The 16,643-nt window shown below is 43.1% G+C and overlaps 1 protein-coding gene across 2 annotated transcripts in view; it reads left to right on the top strand.

Moving 5' to 3' along the window:
* The window catches only part of DEF6 (DEF6 guanine nucleotide exchange factor), a 103,078-nt gene that overhangs the window by 40,301 nt on the left and 46,134 nt on the right, over nt 1-16,643 (top strand). For both annotated transcript variants that reach the window (XM_068269405.1, XM_068269404.1), the window contains exons 3-4: nt 1,005-1,181; nt 12,983-13,201. In XM_068269405.1, the coding sequence (XP_068125506.1) occupies nt 1,005-1,181; nt 12,983-13,201 (396 nt within the window). The remainder of the gene's footprint in view (nt 1-1,004; nt 1,182-12,982; nt 13,202-16,643) is intronic.

Below are 16,643 nucleotides of genomic sequence, written 5' to 3'. Positions count from 1 at the left end.
ATGGAGTCTGGTTACACTGAACAGGACTCTGAGAACAGTGCAGACTCTGTAAGTCAATCGCCCATATGATTTAAGCAATGAGCTGTATGTGGAATACCAGTAAACCCCAGTGCATCCATGCAATTGTGGGAAGTGGCTTAGTGTGGTGTCACCATGTTGTGGATTACTGAGGTTTACTGCAAGTGCCGCAGGCTTTAGTGTGGCCATCAGTGGGCAGTGGCTTAATGCGGCGTCATTGCTCAGTGACATTCATGATGTTGGCAGCGGTTGTGTGCATGCGCAGGTACAGCTCTGTCTATGTCGTACATAATTGCAAACCGTGTATTAGTATATAGGACATCACCTTACATTTATAACACCACCCCAGACCTGCTGTGTTTAGTAATACACAGGGTGTACATGGGAAACCACCACCTTGCTGTACGCTGGCATCCTCACACCATCTTTTCATCTAAAAGGCTGCATGTTCTCCATCTTCCACAATGCATCATATACTGAATATTGTCCTAGTCTTGGTCAGTTTCCATTTACTTTGTTCATAACTGACCTTGTCCAAAGGCATACCAAGCTTACCTAGATTTATGGCGTACTTTGGTTATTTAATTATTATCCGTAACATTATTTTATTTTGGTTTTCTTAAAGGAGTTATTTCGCGAAAAAAGTAGGTAGTTAAAAAATGTGACAGATGACAGGTTTTGGGCCAGTCCATCCTTTTTAAGGGGGATTCTCAGGGCTTTCTTTGTTTTCAACAGCATTTCCTGAACAACAGTTGCAAAATCTAACTGACATAATAGTGTGCAAGTGATTAGGGAGGCCGGCTGGTATCTTGCCATTTTGGCAGTTAAACTGCTGTTCAGGAAATGCTGTTGAAAACAAAGAAAGCCCTGAGAATCCCCCTTAAAAAGATGGACTGGCCCAAAACCTGTCATCTGTCACATTTTTTAACTGCCTACTTTTTTCGCGAAAGAACCCCTTTAAACTTTTACCATTTGATTTCCCTTAGGTGGTAGAAGGTACATTTGTAAAAGAGAGCTTCCATGAACTATGCTGGACCCTGACAGCCAAAAAGAACTATCGACCAGCTGGAACAGTGCTTCAGAATGTAGATGCTTTCCGTCTCTGGTGCCTTTTCAACTACTTGTCAGAAGACACCTACCCACTCATTATGGTGCCAGATGAGGTAAGAAGACAGGACTTGATTTATTAATGTTCTCCTATTCTGGAGAACAGAGCAAAATATAAAGCCTATAAGTCATCCAACAATCCGTGAATAGATTTTAAAAAATGTTCTGCTGTTAGTGCAACAATTTGCAGCTTTCACCTAAACCAAATTAGAATGTGGTAGGGATGCTGAATTAGCAGTTTTGTTATTGCATTTAGGGCTTGTTCACACTAGGTCCGGAAACGTATCCGTGACTCCGTTTTTCAAGCCGGATCAAAACCGGAGCCATGAATACCAGTGATTTAGATAGCAGCTGTCTTCACCCATAAAAAAACCAGATCCGTCTTAGTTTGCGGGGACCCGTTTTCAAAACCTGAACGGAAGGTCCGGATCTACTGCATTTTCACGCAACGGATCTGGATCCTGATACATGCAGGGGTAGTGGCAGGCAATAGTAAAACAAATCCCCCTCTACACAGGCAGATATGGACACAGAAATGAATACGTTTCTGTGTCAGTCTGTGGGGGGAGAGGGGGCCGCCATGCTGGAGGGGTATAGCAGGCAGGACAGGGGTGGCAGCAGTGAGGGGGGACGCCCCCCTTACCTGGGTCCCCCTCCAGCTACATGCTGCAAAACTTGTTAAAATGTATAGCAGCGACGATCATGGCGCTTACCTTCTCCTCCTACTTGCTCTGCTGGCTGCATCAATGACTGCAATGCTGCTGGAGTATAGAGGGCAGCATTGCAGGCAGTGACAAGTATACATTGTAACAAGTTTTGTGGCTAATACGGTAGCTGGAGGGGTAGTGGGGACGGGGAACCCAGGAGAGGGGGGGGGGGGGCGTGTTGCCACCCCCGTCCTGCCTGCTATACCCCTCCAGCATGGTGGCTGCCTCTCCCTCCACGGCTGGGCATATGTTTCCACGGAACTGGAGACATATGCTACAAAAATGCATTTCTAGAAAAACGGGGGGGGGGGGGGGGGGGGGGGCGGGAGGAAAAAAAAAGTTTAGAAAAACGCGATCCTGAACGGACCAGTGTGGACCTAGTCTTACCCACACTGATGACTTGTTTTTGCTGCGTCAGCACTGCGTTTTTAAAATTGCATGCGTTAATTTAAAGTTCTTTTGAAAAAATCATGAAAATCGTGATGACCTGTGCACACTGTTGTGATGTTTTTAGAAAAACGCAATTGCAGTGACTGCTGTGCTTTTTACACGCTGCGTTTGAAAAAAAAATGCATGAAAAACGCAATGTATGCGATTTTCATTGCATATTTAGGTAAACAATCAGGAAACCAGGAAGATAGCGGCAGCAAAATCGCAAGCACATAACAATTGCAAGTAGAAATTTGATTAAAAAACGCATTGCACTGCCTGTCAGCGCCGCTCCCCCGCCTCCTCTGTATCGGCGCTACCCGCCCTCGTCACTTCCCTCCAATCAGCGGGAGGGAAGGGACGCGGGCGGGTAGCGCTGATACGGAGGAGGCGGGGGAGCGGCGCTAACAGACAGGCAGAGGTAAAAATTGTGTTGGCGACACGCTGCGTGTCGCTAGCACTGCGGGGGGTATAGCGGCGCACAGGGGGATCCTGGAGGCACACCATGGGGCAACAGAGGCTGGTGTTAGTGTGCACAACCAGCCTCTGTGCCCCACTAACATAATTTAATCCCACCTTGGGTTTTCTTTAAAAGCCATTTTTAATTTGGCTTCAGACTCTCTTTTTAAATGGTGCAAAAGAATCACTAATACAAAAATGTCATTGAATCGATAATGGAATTAAATGCTAAATTTCTCCTTATCAATGTAAAAATATGTTTTAATAATTGTTTCTCTTACAATTTAACTTTTAGTTTCCAAAACAGCTGGCTATGGTGTTGGCTGTATACTACAGGGGTTTTGTTTTTCATCCTTCTTGACACACTTGCATACACACACAACTCTTTTCTGAACTGTTCTTCATAGCTTTTCAAACAGCAACTATCTAAACTTATTGTTCCTCTTTGTTTCTTATCTCAGATCTACAACTGTCTATAACTTCTCTGCTCAGATGCAAAAGTTTACTGTTTTTTTTTTTTTTATTGTTTTGTTTTTTAAATTAGCACTAGAGACACGGTTTATAAACTTGTACTTGTGTTTGGTTAGAGGCAATAGCAGGATTTACAACTTCAAAGCAAGGTTTTAGCTAACTCCATATTGATCTAGCATATGATGATTGGCTAAATTAAGGGGTGTTTCATGATTAGCTAAATATAGGGCTCTGAAGGTGGTGAATCCATCTCCCATCAGCTGCTCTCATGCGCCAGTCAGGTTCTCACTAGTGCTCGGCACAGGCAGTAGAGAGGGGCATCTGTCACATTAAGTCATATCTGAGCAGGACTGCACTCATTCTTCAGTGATAAGCACTGACATGCCGGGGGGGGGGAATGAGGCCTAACTGTTACACTGTTACACTGTAATACAACTGCACATGCAAGCCAATAGAGTCTTTCTCTATATTTATGAACAAGATTTTCTTGATGATAAACCATCCATAACTGCAGAAAGTGTGTGGAAAGCACATAGGGTTTAAAAATGAAAGGTAATTCTAAGGAATATTATCACAGCAGCACGGTGTTTGAAAATTACATTTTTTTCTGCTGTAACCAACCAGAAATTACACCATTGCAGCTAGCACAAGTATAATCAACTTCTGCTTTTTGGTTTGTATTGTATTTTTAATTTAGGAAATGGAACTCCAGCAAAGCAGATAAATAAACAGAACATCTATAATTGGAACTGTTCTATGTGTAAGAGGATTGCGATTCTGACCCTTCCTATGATATTGCACATGCAGTCCACCGACACCACTATTTCCTTTTTCAGCTTTCTACGTCATTTATCTGCTTATTGGGTAGTGAGTTAGTACTGTGGTGATGCTCGCATTGTCATAATTAATTTTAATACGTGTTAGTTGTCTACATATCACCTGATCTTCACAGCAGATATTTAGTACAGCTATATGAAAGGTAAATAGGATTGTGCCATGCTTTAATAATATTATAAAATCTTTGGGTCATCTGGTGATGAATCACAAAGACCAAAACAACAATGTAGGGTTTATAGGTCAGTGAGAATCCATCGAATGTCAGTAAAACATAACATTTATTCTAATAGAATAAAAGACAGGTATATAAACATCAGTAAAACTGAATTTCCATGATCATGTGAATATCAATAAACTGTGCAGCCTAACGCATGTTTCGTAGCTATTTGTAGCTACTTCTTCAGAGTCATAGCGTTGCAAATAGACGTTCATGAAGATTAAGATAAAATCATGGTATCTAAAAAACAAGAAAAATATACTAAGTGTCAAGAAAACATAAACAGCAGAGGAAGACCTCAATTATATACACAGATTTTTTTCAGTAATGATTCATAATTACCAAGTGATGGGCTGACTGCTGGATTTCTGTCCAGGTACTGTCATTACAGCACTCCATTCTGGGGGCATGATCCATTCCACTCACCCTTACCCTGCTTCTCTCTATTAGAGGACCTGGCACAGCCTGTTATCCACTCCCCCACACCCACCATACTCTCCGAGATGGACACACATAGATATTCCCCTTTGATTCCTGGCAGATTTAATCACTGATCGAATCTCCCAAGATTTCTTATAGCACAACATGCCACATCAATTGTAATTTTGATTGATTTTTGCAAAAAACTGATGTAAGTTATCAATTGGGCTAGACAAAAAATCTTGATTGATCGGATGTGGGGAGGGAACAGCAGTAGATTGACAGCCCATAGCATTGCCCTGCATCAAACTGTAATAATTTGGTTTCATACTGAAATCTGTTGAAAACGAATGTGCAGCGTGCTGAAGGCATTCAATGTCTCTTTGATCAAATTCCGATCAGAGAGGGATCAATGTGTCTGCCATGTTGGGTGGCAATTTATATGTATTTAGCTCAGTTTAGGGCTCTTTTCCATGGCAGGCTCAAGGCAGTGCATTCACCCCCTGTCACCGGCTCCCGTGCGAACACTAAGAAGCCAGCGCAGGAGATTTGGGCGCAGCTGGTGCCACCATAGGCCATAATAGGAATTACGGCTATAGCAGCGCACAGAGTAACTTCGGCGCCGTCAGAAGATGGAGCTGAAGTTACATTTAAAACACAATAGCAATAGCTAGGAGCCGAATTACATCAATCCCCACTACCCATGGCGGCCTGGAGGAGGAATAGTAATTAACACGGCCGGGACTTGTGCGGCAGCAGGATCAGCCATATACCGGCTGTATCGTGTGCCCAAGTCTCCCGGCGCCGATTCATCTCGTACGCCTCCTGTGGACTGACTGAGCACTTAGTAATGTTCAGCATGGGTGTTCAAAAGGTGGCCTCCATATGGAGCTACATCTGAGAGCAGCGGGGGCCACCCTCTCTTTTTATCCCACTGCTTAACACCACCACATGTCAAACAATGACACACGTGGGGTTAACTAACGCTGTTGTTTCAGAGTACAAAAGTCTGCTGTGTGCACATAGCTGTAGATCTTGTCCTTCCTAAATACTATTACTAGATCACATGTCATTTTACTTTCTTCAAGTCCAGTATATAGCAGACGGTACGATGTAATTTCCTCTGTTGAAGCATGCTTAGTGTAGACATGTGGAGTGTGTATAATGTGTATAATAAATGTGAATGGAAACCCATACTGATAAGTAATATGCTGGCTGCCAGTAAGGTGGTGAGACAGACGGCGCTTTACACCTGACAGCCCTCCCTACCTAGAAACAAGAAACCTGGAGTTCCAGCTCCATCTCTGCCAATCCTCCTCTACATTTGTTTTGTTGACTATGACTCTTTGTGATCATATGTACTTTTGCACACCAGGCGTCTCTATTATTCACTGCTTCTTTCAGTTGTTGCATAGGCATGTTCATAGCTTCACATATGCTGTCTATCCATCTTAGCATCTGTTGTCTTCTTGTTTTGATCTCAGTTTTTCCAAACATCAAGGATTTCTCCAAAGAGTCCAGTCTTCTCATTATGGCCCATATGCAATTAACCAGGGTTGCCCACACTTTTTCAGCTTGCGAGCTACTTTGAAAATTGCAGAGTCTGCATCAAGGTGCAACAAGTACATGTCTCACACAGTGTGAAGGGGGAGGAGATGCTGCCTCACCATTTGCTCCTCTCCCCTTCAGCCACGCCTCTCTCCTTTGGCTGCACCTCTCTCCTCGATGCAGCCAGGCATCAAATTCCAATAGCCGCGGCTGTTAGGTAGCATAATTTGACAGCCGCAGCTATGTGGTATTAGCTAACCTTACAAATTTGACAGGATGCGGCCGGGATCTACTCAGGAGGCGGTCGCGATCTACTGGTAGATCGCGATCGACCTATTGGGCAGGCCTGCAATTAACTTTTTCTCCTGAGATTCCAGGAGAAAAATTATCTCCTAGGAGCTAATTTTCATGTTCTGTTTAAAATAACTTTTCAGCATTTTACAATTAAAAAAGAACCCAAAAGTTGGTGAAAAAGTACTTTTAACCACTTGAGGACCACAGTCTTTTCGCCCCTTAAGGACCAGAGCCTTTTTCTCCATTCAGACCACTGCAGCTTTCACGGTTTATTGCTCGGTCATACAACCTACCACCTAAATGAATTTTACCTCCTTTTCTTGTCACTAATACAGCTTTCTTTTGCTGCTATTTGATTGCTGCTGCGAGTTTTAGTTTTTATTATATTCATCAAAAAAGACATGAATTTTGGCAAAAAAATGACTTTTTTAACTTGCTGTGCTGACATTTTTCAAATAAAGTAAAATTTCCTATACATTTGAGCGCGAAAGTTATTCTGCTACATGTCTTTGATAAAAAAAAAACCATTCAGTGTATATTTATTGGATTGGGTAAAAGTTATAGCGTTTACAAACTATGGTGCCAAAAGTGAATTTTCCCATTTTCAAGCATCTCTGACTTTTCTGCGCACCTGTCAGGTTTCATGAGGGGCTAAAATTCCAGGATAGTACAAATACCCCCCAAATGACCCCATTTTGGAAAGAAGACATCCCAAAGTATTCAGTGAGAGGCATGGTGAGTTCATAGAAGATTTTATTTTTTGTCACAAGTTAGCGGAAAATGACACTTTCTGACAAAAAAAAGAAAAAAAAAAGTTTCCATTTCTTCTAACTTGCGACAAAAAAAAATGAAATCTGCCACAGACTCACTATGCTCCTCTCTGAATACCTTGAAGTGTCTACTTTCCAAAATGGGGTCATTTGTGGGGTGTGTTCACTGTCCTGGCATTTTGGAGGGTGCCTAATTGTAAGCACCCCTGTAAAGCCTAAAGATGCTCATTGGACTTTTGGCCCCTTAGCGCAGTTAGGCTGCAAAAAAGTGCCACACATGTGGTATTGCCGTACTCAGGAGAAGTAGTATAATGTGTTTTGGGGTGTATTTTTACACATACCCATGCTGGGTGGGAGAAATATCTCCGTAAATGACAATTGTTTTATTTTTTTTACACACAATTGTCTATTTATAGAGATATTTCTCCCACTCAGCATGGGTATGTGGAAAAATACACCCCAAAACACATTATACTACTTCTCCTGAGTACGGCGATACCACATGTGTGGCACTTTTTTGCACCCTAACTGCGCTAAGGGGCCCAAAGTTCAATGAGTACCTTTAGGATTTCACAGGTCATTTTGAGAAATTTCGTTTCAAGACTACTCCTCACGCTTTAGGGCCCCTAAAATGCCAGGACAGTATAGGAACCCCACAAATTACCCCATTTTAGAAAGAAGACACCCCAAGGTATTCCGTTAGGAGGATGGTGAGTTCATAGAAGATTTTTTTTTTTGTCACAAGTTAGCGGAAATTGATTTTAATTGTTTTTTTTTCACAAAGTGTCATTTTCCGCTAACTTGTGACAAAAAATAAAATCTTCTATGAACTCATCATACACCTAACAGAATACCTTGGGGTGTCTTCTTTCTAAAATGGGGTCACTTGTGGGGTTCCTATACTGCCCTGGCATTTTAGGGGCCCTAAACTGTAAGGAGTAGTCTTGAAACCAAATGTTGCAAAATGACCTGTGAAATCCTAAAGGTACTCATTGGACTTTGGGCCTCTTAGCGCACTTAGGGTGCAAAAAAGTGCCACACATGTGGTACCGCCGTACTCAGGAGAAGTAGTATAATGTGTTTTGGGGTGTATTTTTACACATACCCATGCTGGGTGGGAGAAATATCTCTGTAAATGACAATTGTTTGATTTTTTTTACACACAATTGTCCTTTTACAGAGATATTTCTCCCACCCAGCATGGGTATGTGTAAAAATACACCCCAAAACACAATATACTACTTCTTCTGAGTACGGCGATACCACATGTGTGACACTTTTTTTGCAACCTAGGTGCGCTAAGGGGCCTAACGTCCTATTCACAGGTCATTTTGAGGCATTTGGATTCTAGACTACTGCTCACGGTTTAGGGCCCCTGAAATGCCAGGGCAGTATAGGAACCCCACAAGTGACCCCATTTTAGAAAGAAGACACCCCAAGGTATTCTGTTAGGAGTATGGTGAGTTCATAGAAGATTTTTTTTTTGTCACAAGTTAGCGGAAAATGACACTTTGTGAAAAAAAAAACAATACATATCAATTTCCGCTAACTTGTGACAAAAAATAAAATCTTCTATGAACTCATCATACATCTAACAGAATACCTTGGGGTGTCTTCTTTCTAAAATGGGGTCACTTGTGGGGTTCCTATACTGCCCTGGCATTTTAGGGGCCCTAAACCGTGAGGAGTAGTCTTGAACCCAAATGTCTCAAAATGACCTGTGAAATCCTAAAGGTACTCATTGGACTTTGGGCCCCTTAGCACAGTTAGGCTGCAAAAAGGGTCACACATGTGGTATCGCCGTACTCAGGAGAAGTAGTATAATGTGTTTTGTGGTGTATTTTTACATATAACCATGCTGGGTGGGAGAAATATCTCTGTAAATGACACATTTTTTATTTTTTTTACACACAATTGTCCATTTACAGAGAGATTTCTCCCACCCAGCATGGGTATGTTTAAAAATACACCACAAAACACATTATACTACTTCTCCTGAGTATGGCGATACCACATGTGTGACACTTTTTTGCAGCCTAGGTGCGCTAAGGGGCCCAACGTCCTATTCACAGGTCATTTTGAGGCATTTGTTTTCTAGACTACTCCTCACGGTTTAGGGCCCCTAAAATGCCAGGGCAGTATAGGAACCCCACAAGTGACCCCATTTTAGAAATAAGACACCCCAAGGTATTCCGTTAGGGGTATGGTGAGTTCATAGAAGATTTTATTTTTTGTCACAAGTTAGTGAAAAATGACACTTTGTGAAAAAAACAATAAAAATCCAATTTCCGCTAACTTTTGACAAAAAATAAAATCTTCTATGAACTCATCATACACCTAACAGAATACCTTGGGGTGTCTTCTTTCTAAAATGGGGTCACTTGTGGGGTTCCTATACTGCCCTGGAATTTTACGGGCCCAAAACTGTGAGTAGTCTGGAAACCAAATTTCTCAAAATGACTGATCAGGGGTATAAACATCTGCAAATTTTGATGACAGGTGGTCTATGAGGGGGCAAATTTTGTGGAACCGGTCATAAGCAGGGTGGCCTCTTAGATGACAGGATGTTTTGGGCCTGATCTGATGGATAGGAGTGCTAGGGGGGTGACAGGAGGTGATTGATGGGTGTCTCAGGGGGCGGTTAGAGGGGAAAATAGATGCAATCAATGCACTGGGGAGGTGATCGGAAGGGGGTCTGAGGGGGATCTGAGGATTTGGCCGAGTGATCAGGAGCCCACACGGGGCAAATTAGGGCCTGATCTGATGGGTAGGTGTGCTAGGGGGTGACAGGAGGTGATTGATGGGTGTCTCAAGGTGTGATTAGAGGGGGGAAATAGATGCAAGCAATGCACTAGCGAGGTGATCAGGGCTGGGGTCTGAGGACGTTCTGAGGTGTGGGCGGGTGATTGGGTGCCCGCAAGGGGCAGATTAGGGTCTAATCTGATGGGTAACCGTGACAGGTGGTGATAGGGGGTGATTGATGGGTAATTAGTGGGTGTTTAGAGGAGAGAAGAGATGTAAACGATGGATTTGGGAGGTGATCTGATGTCGGATCTGCGGGCGATCTATTGGTGTGGGTGGGTGATCAGATTGCCCGCAAGGGGCAGGTTAGGGGCTGATTGATGGGTGGCAGTGACAGGGGGTGATTGATGGGTGGCAGTGACAGGGGGTGATTGATAGGTGATTGACAGGTGATCAGTGGGTTATTACATGGAATAACAGATGTAAATATTGCACTGGCGAATTGATAAAGGGGGGTCTGAGGGCAATCTGAGCGTGTGGGCGGGTGATTGGGTGCCCGCAAGGGGCAGATTAGGGTCTAATCTGATGGGTAACAGTGACAGGTGGTGATAGGGGGTGATTGATGGGTGATTGATGGGTAATTAGTGGGTGTTTAGAGGAGAGAACACTGCACTTGGGAGGTGATCTGATGTCGGATCTGCGGGCGATCTATTGGTGTGGGTGGGTGATCAGATTGCCCGCAAGGGGCAGGTTAGGGGCTGATTGATGGGTAGCAGTGACAGGGTGTGATTGACGGGTGATTGACGGGTGATTGACGGGTGATTGACAGGTGATTGACAGGTGATCAGGGGGGATAGATGCATACAGTACACGGGGGGGTCTGGGGAGAATCTGAGGGGTGGGGGGTGATCAGGAGGGGGCAGTGGGCAGGGGGGGGGGGGGATAAAAAAAAATAGCGTTGACAGATAGTGACAGGGAGTGATTGATGGGTGATTAGGGGGGTGACTGGGTGCAAACAGTGGTCTGGGGGGTGGGCAGGGGGGGGGTCTGAGGGGTGCTGTGGGCGATCAGGGGGCAGGGGGGGGGGGAAATCAGTGTGCTTTGGTGCAGACTAGGGTTCGTGCAGCCTGCCCTGGTGGTCCCTCGGACACTGGGACCACCAGGGCAGGAGGCAGCCAGTATAATAGGCTTTGTATACATTACAAAGCCTATTATACTATGTACATGCGGCGATCCGGGTGCTAGTAACCCGCCGGCGCTTCCGAACGGCCGGCGGGTTACTACGAGCGGTGGGCGGAGCCAGTCCCCGGCGGCTGATCGCGTCACGAATGACGCGATCGCCGCATAGCCACTCCCGCAGCCGCCCCCGCCGATGAGCGTATTGCGGTCGTTTGGGCCCAGTCTTTGCCGCCGCCCATCGGCTGGGGGCGGTCGGCAAGTGGTTAAAATGATTTTGAGTATTTTCTTGCTTTCTGGTGGTTTAAAAAACATTTTATGACAAGGTAAGACAATATCACCTAGGAGAAAATTCAGGAGAAAAAGTGATTTGCATATTGGCCTATTTGACCAAAGTAATGGCAATATCAGCACTTCTAGTGAACGCTGTGGCCTTATTTCTTTAGGTATTGACTGGTTAGCTCTTCAAGCCTCAATTTTTCTATACATGATCTTATTTCTAGTTAAACTTTCACAGCCATATGTTACTACTGGGGAGACCATAGCTTTAATCTTTGTTGGTAAGGTGACATCTCTATCCTTCAGTATCTTGTCCAAATTTGCCATAGCTTTCCTTCCAAGTAACAAGTGTCTCTTAATTTCATGGCTGCAGTCCCCATCTGCAGAGATCTTCAATGCCAGGAAGATGAAATCTGTTAGGGTCGGTTCACCTTTGAACGGATGCAAAACGCACACCGTAAGCTGCACTCTGTCCATTTTGCATCCGCTTGCAGCAATTTGCTCCCCCCACTCACGTCCGCTTTGATCACCACTCACATGTCTCGCTGCCGCTCGGTCCCTTGGTATAAAGACAGGAGGTTGGCAGGAGCTTGGGGCTTCCCATAGGAGACAATAGTCTGATTCTCCCTAGCAATAGGAAGAATTTTCATTGGTCCACCATGAATCAATGAGAATCCTTCCAGTTACTGAGGTTTCCCAATGGTCTTTTACAACCCCGTGGGAATCCCCATGCTTCTGCTGGCCAACAATCCGTGTCCCCAGACCGAGTGGAAGAGTCAGCGGCATCAGAACTGGGGGAGACACGTGAATATTTACATCACGGTGGCGATCTAAGCAGGCAAAGCGACAAGCCTGGTGAGAAAGGACACGGTCTGTTTTCATAGGCTTTCTTTGCATACATTTTTCCGGGTGTTCTGGGAAAATGTATCAAGTTTGGACTCTGCGCTCTGCTTTCTGCAACATGGGAAACGGAGCCATTGTTCTTTTAACAAGTAGAAGCGGATCCTATTTTTTAACATTAGGATCCACTTCTGTGCGCATCTTAAAAATACGTCTCTAACGGGTAAGTTTTTTTAACAAGTGAGAACCGTCCCTTACGCAGCAGTTTATGCCTCATTATGGCCTCAATTCACTAAGCTTTATTGAACACTTTATCGAACATTTGATAATTTACCTCACAAGTAAAATCTAATTTTGAATTCACTAAGGTGTTATAGATTTATCAAATGTTTTATCGATAAATCTATAACGCCTTAGTGAATTCAAAATTAGATATTACTCATGAGGTAAATTATCTAACATTCGATAAAGTGTTTGATGAAGCTTAGTAAATTGAGGCCATATATGTGTGTAAATGTTTATTATGAAGTGAACACTTTTTTTTAAAAAAAAATGTACAATGTATCTGGGAGCTCTCTCAATATCTGGTTTATCGAAACTCAGTAAATGTCCTGTTCCAGGTTCCTTCAAATAACACCAAGATCAATTATTGTTGTTTCTTTTTACAGGTACAGTACCTTCTACAGAAGCTGCTGACAGCAGCCCGTTCAGACGTGGGAGAAATGGAGTTGGGGGAGATGTTGTCCTCTGTAGGATCAGGAATGTCTGTCTGGCAATTCCTTGAGTTTGTTACATCACCAACATTTCTGAGGGGTATTAGTACGGAAACACTTAGCATGGCTATACAAGATCTGTATGAAGAAATCATTCAGGATGTACTGAAGCAGGTGGGAGCATTTGTTGTTATATATATTCTATTAGTTTTCCTATATATACCTGGGAAATTGATTCCTGCTATTTAATAAAAGGCTATTGTTTTCCTAAAGCTCTTTCTGAACTCTGTAAACAAAAGTTGTTATATTTTCCAAAAGGTCTCTGTGCACTCTGTAGTCGGAAGGGGGGCGCGATTATTGTTTAAAGGGAAACCCAAGGTGACATGTCATATGATGAGATAGACCTGTGTATGTACAGTGCCAAGCACACAAATAAATATGCTGTGTTCTTTTTTCTTCTTTTTCTACCTGAAAAAGTTAAACATCAGGTATGCAAGTGACAGTTTCTCTCCAGTTGGGACCAAGTCACGCTATAGCGTAATCCTCATTGATAAGGGATGAGGGTTCTTTCACATTACCAAACGTGTGTGGGAGCCAATTTTCTGAACGCGTTAATTGCCTGCGGCGTGAAATAAGGAAGTTGCGGTGGGAAGCTGATTAGCGGCGGAAGTTCTAACTTAACCGATGGGAAACCGATGCGGCTGGACGGTACGAAGCTCCCAGATGTAATGTGACGTAACGCTCTGGAACGCTTTGTCTAATGTGAAAGTTAACATGAAAGTCAAATGGACTTTCATGTTACCTTTCTAAACACAAACTAGGAGCGATCTGTCAAAACGCTCAGATCAACTCCTAGTGTGAAAGAGCTCCTACAGCCATAAAACTTTTTTATTTTTTTTAGAAGAGAATAGCCTCTGAGTGCAGGGTATTGATAGAAAAGGTCAATAGTTTATATATTTTGGCTTAAAGGATACCCGAGGTGACATGTGACATGATGAGATAGACATGGGTATGTACAGTGCCTAGCACACAAATAACTATGCTGTGTTCCTTTTTTTCTTTCTCTGCCTGAAAGTGTTAAATATCAGGTATATACGTATCCATCTCATCATGTCACTTGTCACTTCGGGTATTCTTTAAAACTGTGAGAAGGACTGTATCATTCAGTTCAGACAAAAGTATTTTTTAGCTGATACACAGAGACTAAAATTGTGGGATTCTAATAACCTACATTTTAGGATTAGGCTGCCCATTAGAATTGTTTATCTGATCCGTTTATTTTTACCTTGGGTTTCTTTTAAAGGTTAAGTGTATAAGTACGGCCACCCCCATAAGTTTCCCAAATGCTCCTGGCACCTGCTCCCACCCATTCACACCTGCAGATATTGGGGGTCTAATGCTCACTGCACCTGTACACAGCCAATTTACATATTATACATCAGTTTTTCTGATCGATTTCTGACCAATTTATTTTGATAGAAACTGCCAACATATAGTGCCAACATATTCAATCAACTCACTTGTGATCAGTTTGTTCAGTTTATGGAGTAAAAGTGTGATTTGACATGTTGGAATTTCCAGCCAGGGCAACATCTGCAAGGAGTTTGTATGTTCTCCCCGTGTCTATGTGGGTTTTCCTCCCACATCCTAAAAACATACAGATAAGTTAATTGGCTTCCCCTAAATTGGCACTAGATTACGAAACATACACTACACCAGGGATCCCCAACCCTGTCCTCAAGGCCCACCAACAGTGCATGTTTTGAGGAAATCCACAGAGGTAGTTAATCAGCTCTGCTGAGACACTAATTACCTCACCTGTGCATGTTTGTCATTTTCTGTAAAACATGTACTGTTGGTGGTACTTGAGGACAGGGTTGGGGAACTCTGCACTACATGATACATACATAGACATATGACTATGGTAGGGATTAGATTGTGAGCTCCTCCGAGGGACAGTTAGTGACAAGACAAAATACTCTGTACAGCTCTGCGGAAGATGTTAGCGCTATATAAATACTAAATAATAATAATAATACATTGATTGATTTTGCATATAGGGCCAGGTGGGTTGGGTGTTTAAAAGATATTTTATTGATAATGGCCTCAATTCACTAAGCTTATCGCCTGTCTTTAATAACGTTTCTAGAGTTGTTACCATGGTGATAAGGCATGTAGTATTCAGGAAACATTTTACCTCAGGCAAACCTAAAGTTAACTCTTCTGTCTTTAAGTTAACTCTCCAATCCTTAAAATAACTCCAGAGTTAAAGACAGGCTATTAGTTAACTGCGTGTGAAAATAACTACAGAGGAGGTAAAATAACTACAGAGGAGGTAAATTAACTACAGAGGAGGTACCTTAAGGAATGAAGAGATAAGATAACTCTCTCACTGTGTGGAGGTAAGTTTTCTCTTGCCTTATTATCTCCAGTATGATCTTAGTGAATTGAGGCCAATGTGTGAAACCCTCTTCTGTGAAAAAACTCAAAGGGATTACTTTTACATAGTTAGCAGGAAAAAGTGGAATTTCGCCTTAAAGGAAAATAGTACATGTAACATAAATATATTGAAGGATACCTGTGGTAGGTTATCCGCCACTAATGCTGCACAATTGTAAATGGTTTCTCCTACTTGGGTTTGTGGTCCTGTTCTCAACTCCTGGCTGTAAACACAAGAGTGATGGCAGGCTCACACTTGTTGGTTGTTCTGCTGGAGCTCTTCTGTATCTTGTACATAAGCAAACCTGTTTGTTAACCTTCTTGCTCTACAAATGAGCTTGCACATGTGCAGTAGAGTGCTGGCTGGGCTAGTTATGACTGGGCACATGCACTGTAGAACCTTGCTTATGTGTTTACAGCTAAGAGTAGAGCTTAGGAACTCAAAGGTGAGAGTGATATGGAGGCTGCCATATTTATTTCCTTTTAAGCAATACCAGTTGCCTGGCAGTCCTCCTGATCCTGTGTCTCTAACACTTTTAGCCATAGACCCTGAACAAGCATGCAGCAGAACGGGTACTCTGACTCCGGTTTTACTGGATTAGCCATATGCTTGTTCCAGGGTTTGGACTCAGACACTACTTATGCCAGAAGATCAACAGGGCTTCCAGGCAACTACCACAGTTTACAAGGAAATGAATACGGCAGCCTCCATATCCCTCTCACCTAGGGTTCCCTTTAAAAGCTGCAGTCATGTTTGGTATAAAATCACCAGTAAGGGGCAATAGATAACTACTTGAAAGGGAACCTTAACTGAGAGGGATATGAACGTTTCCTTTTAAACAATACCAGTTGCCTGGCAGTCTGCTGGTCTCTTTGGCTGCAGTAGTGGCTGAATCACAGACCTGAAACAAGCATGCAGCTAATCCAGTCTGACTTGAGTCAGAGCACCTGATATGCATGCTTGTTGAGGGGCTGTGGCTAAAAGTATTAGAGACACAGGATCAGCAGGAGAGTCAGGCAACTGGTATTATTTTAAAAGGAAAAATCCATATCCTTCTCAGTTTAGGTTCCCTTTATTCTTTACATAATGCAGTTATGAACCATTGCTGATTTTGCTTCCCTGAAGACATGTGAACAACCCTCTAGCTGCCTGTTGTTTTAGCTTGGTGTGTGTAAT

Source organism: Hyperolius riggenbachi, chromosome 2 (genome assembly GCF_040937935.1).
Source record: "Hyperolius riggenbachi isolate aHypRig1 chromosome 2, aHypRig1.pri, whole genome shotgun sequence".
In the NCBI taxonomy this organism is placed as follows: Eukaryota; Metazoa; Chordata; class Amphibia; order Anura; family Hyperoliidae; genus Hyperolius; species Hyperolius riggenbachi.
Note: the sequence above shows the minus strand (reverse complement) of the source record. Positions and strands in the feature narration are given on the sequence as shown.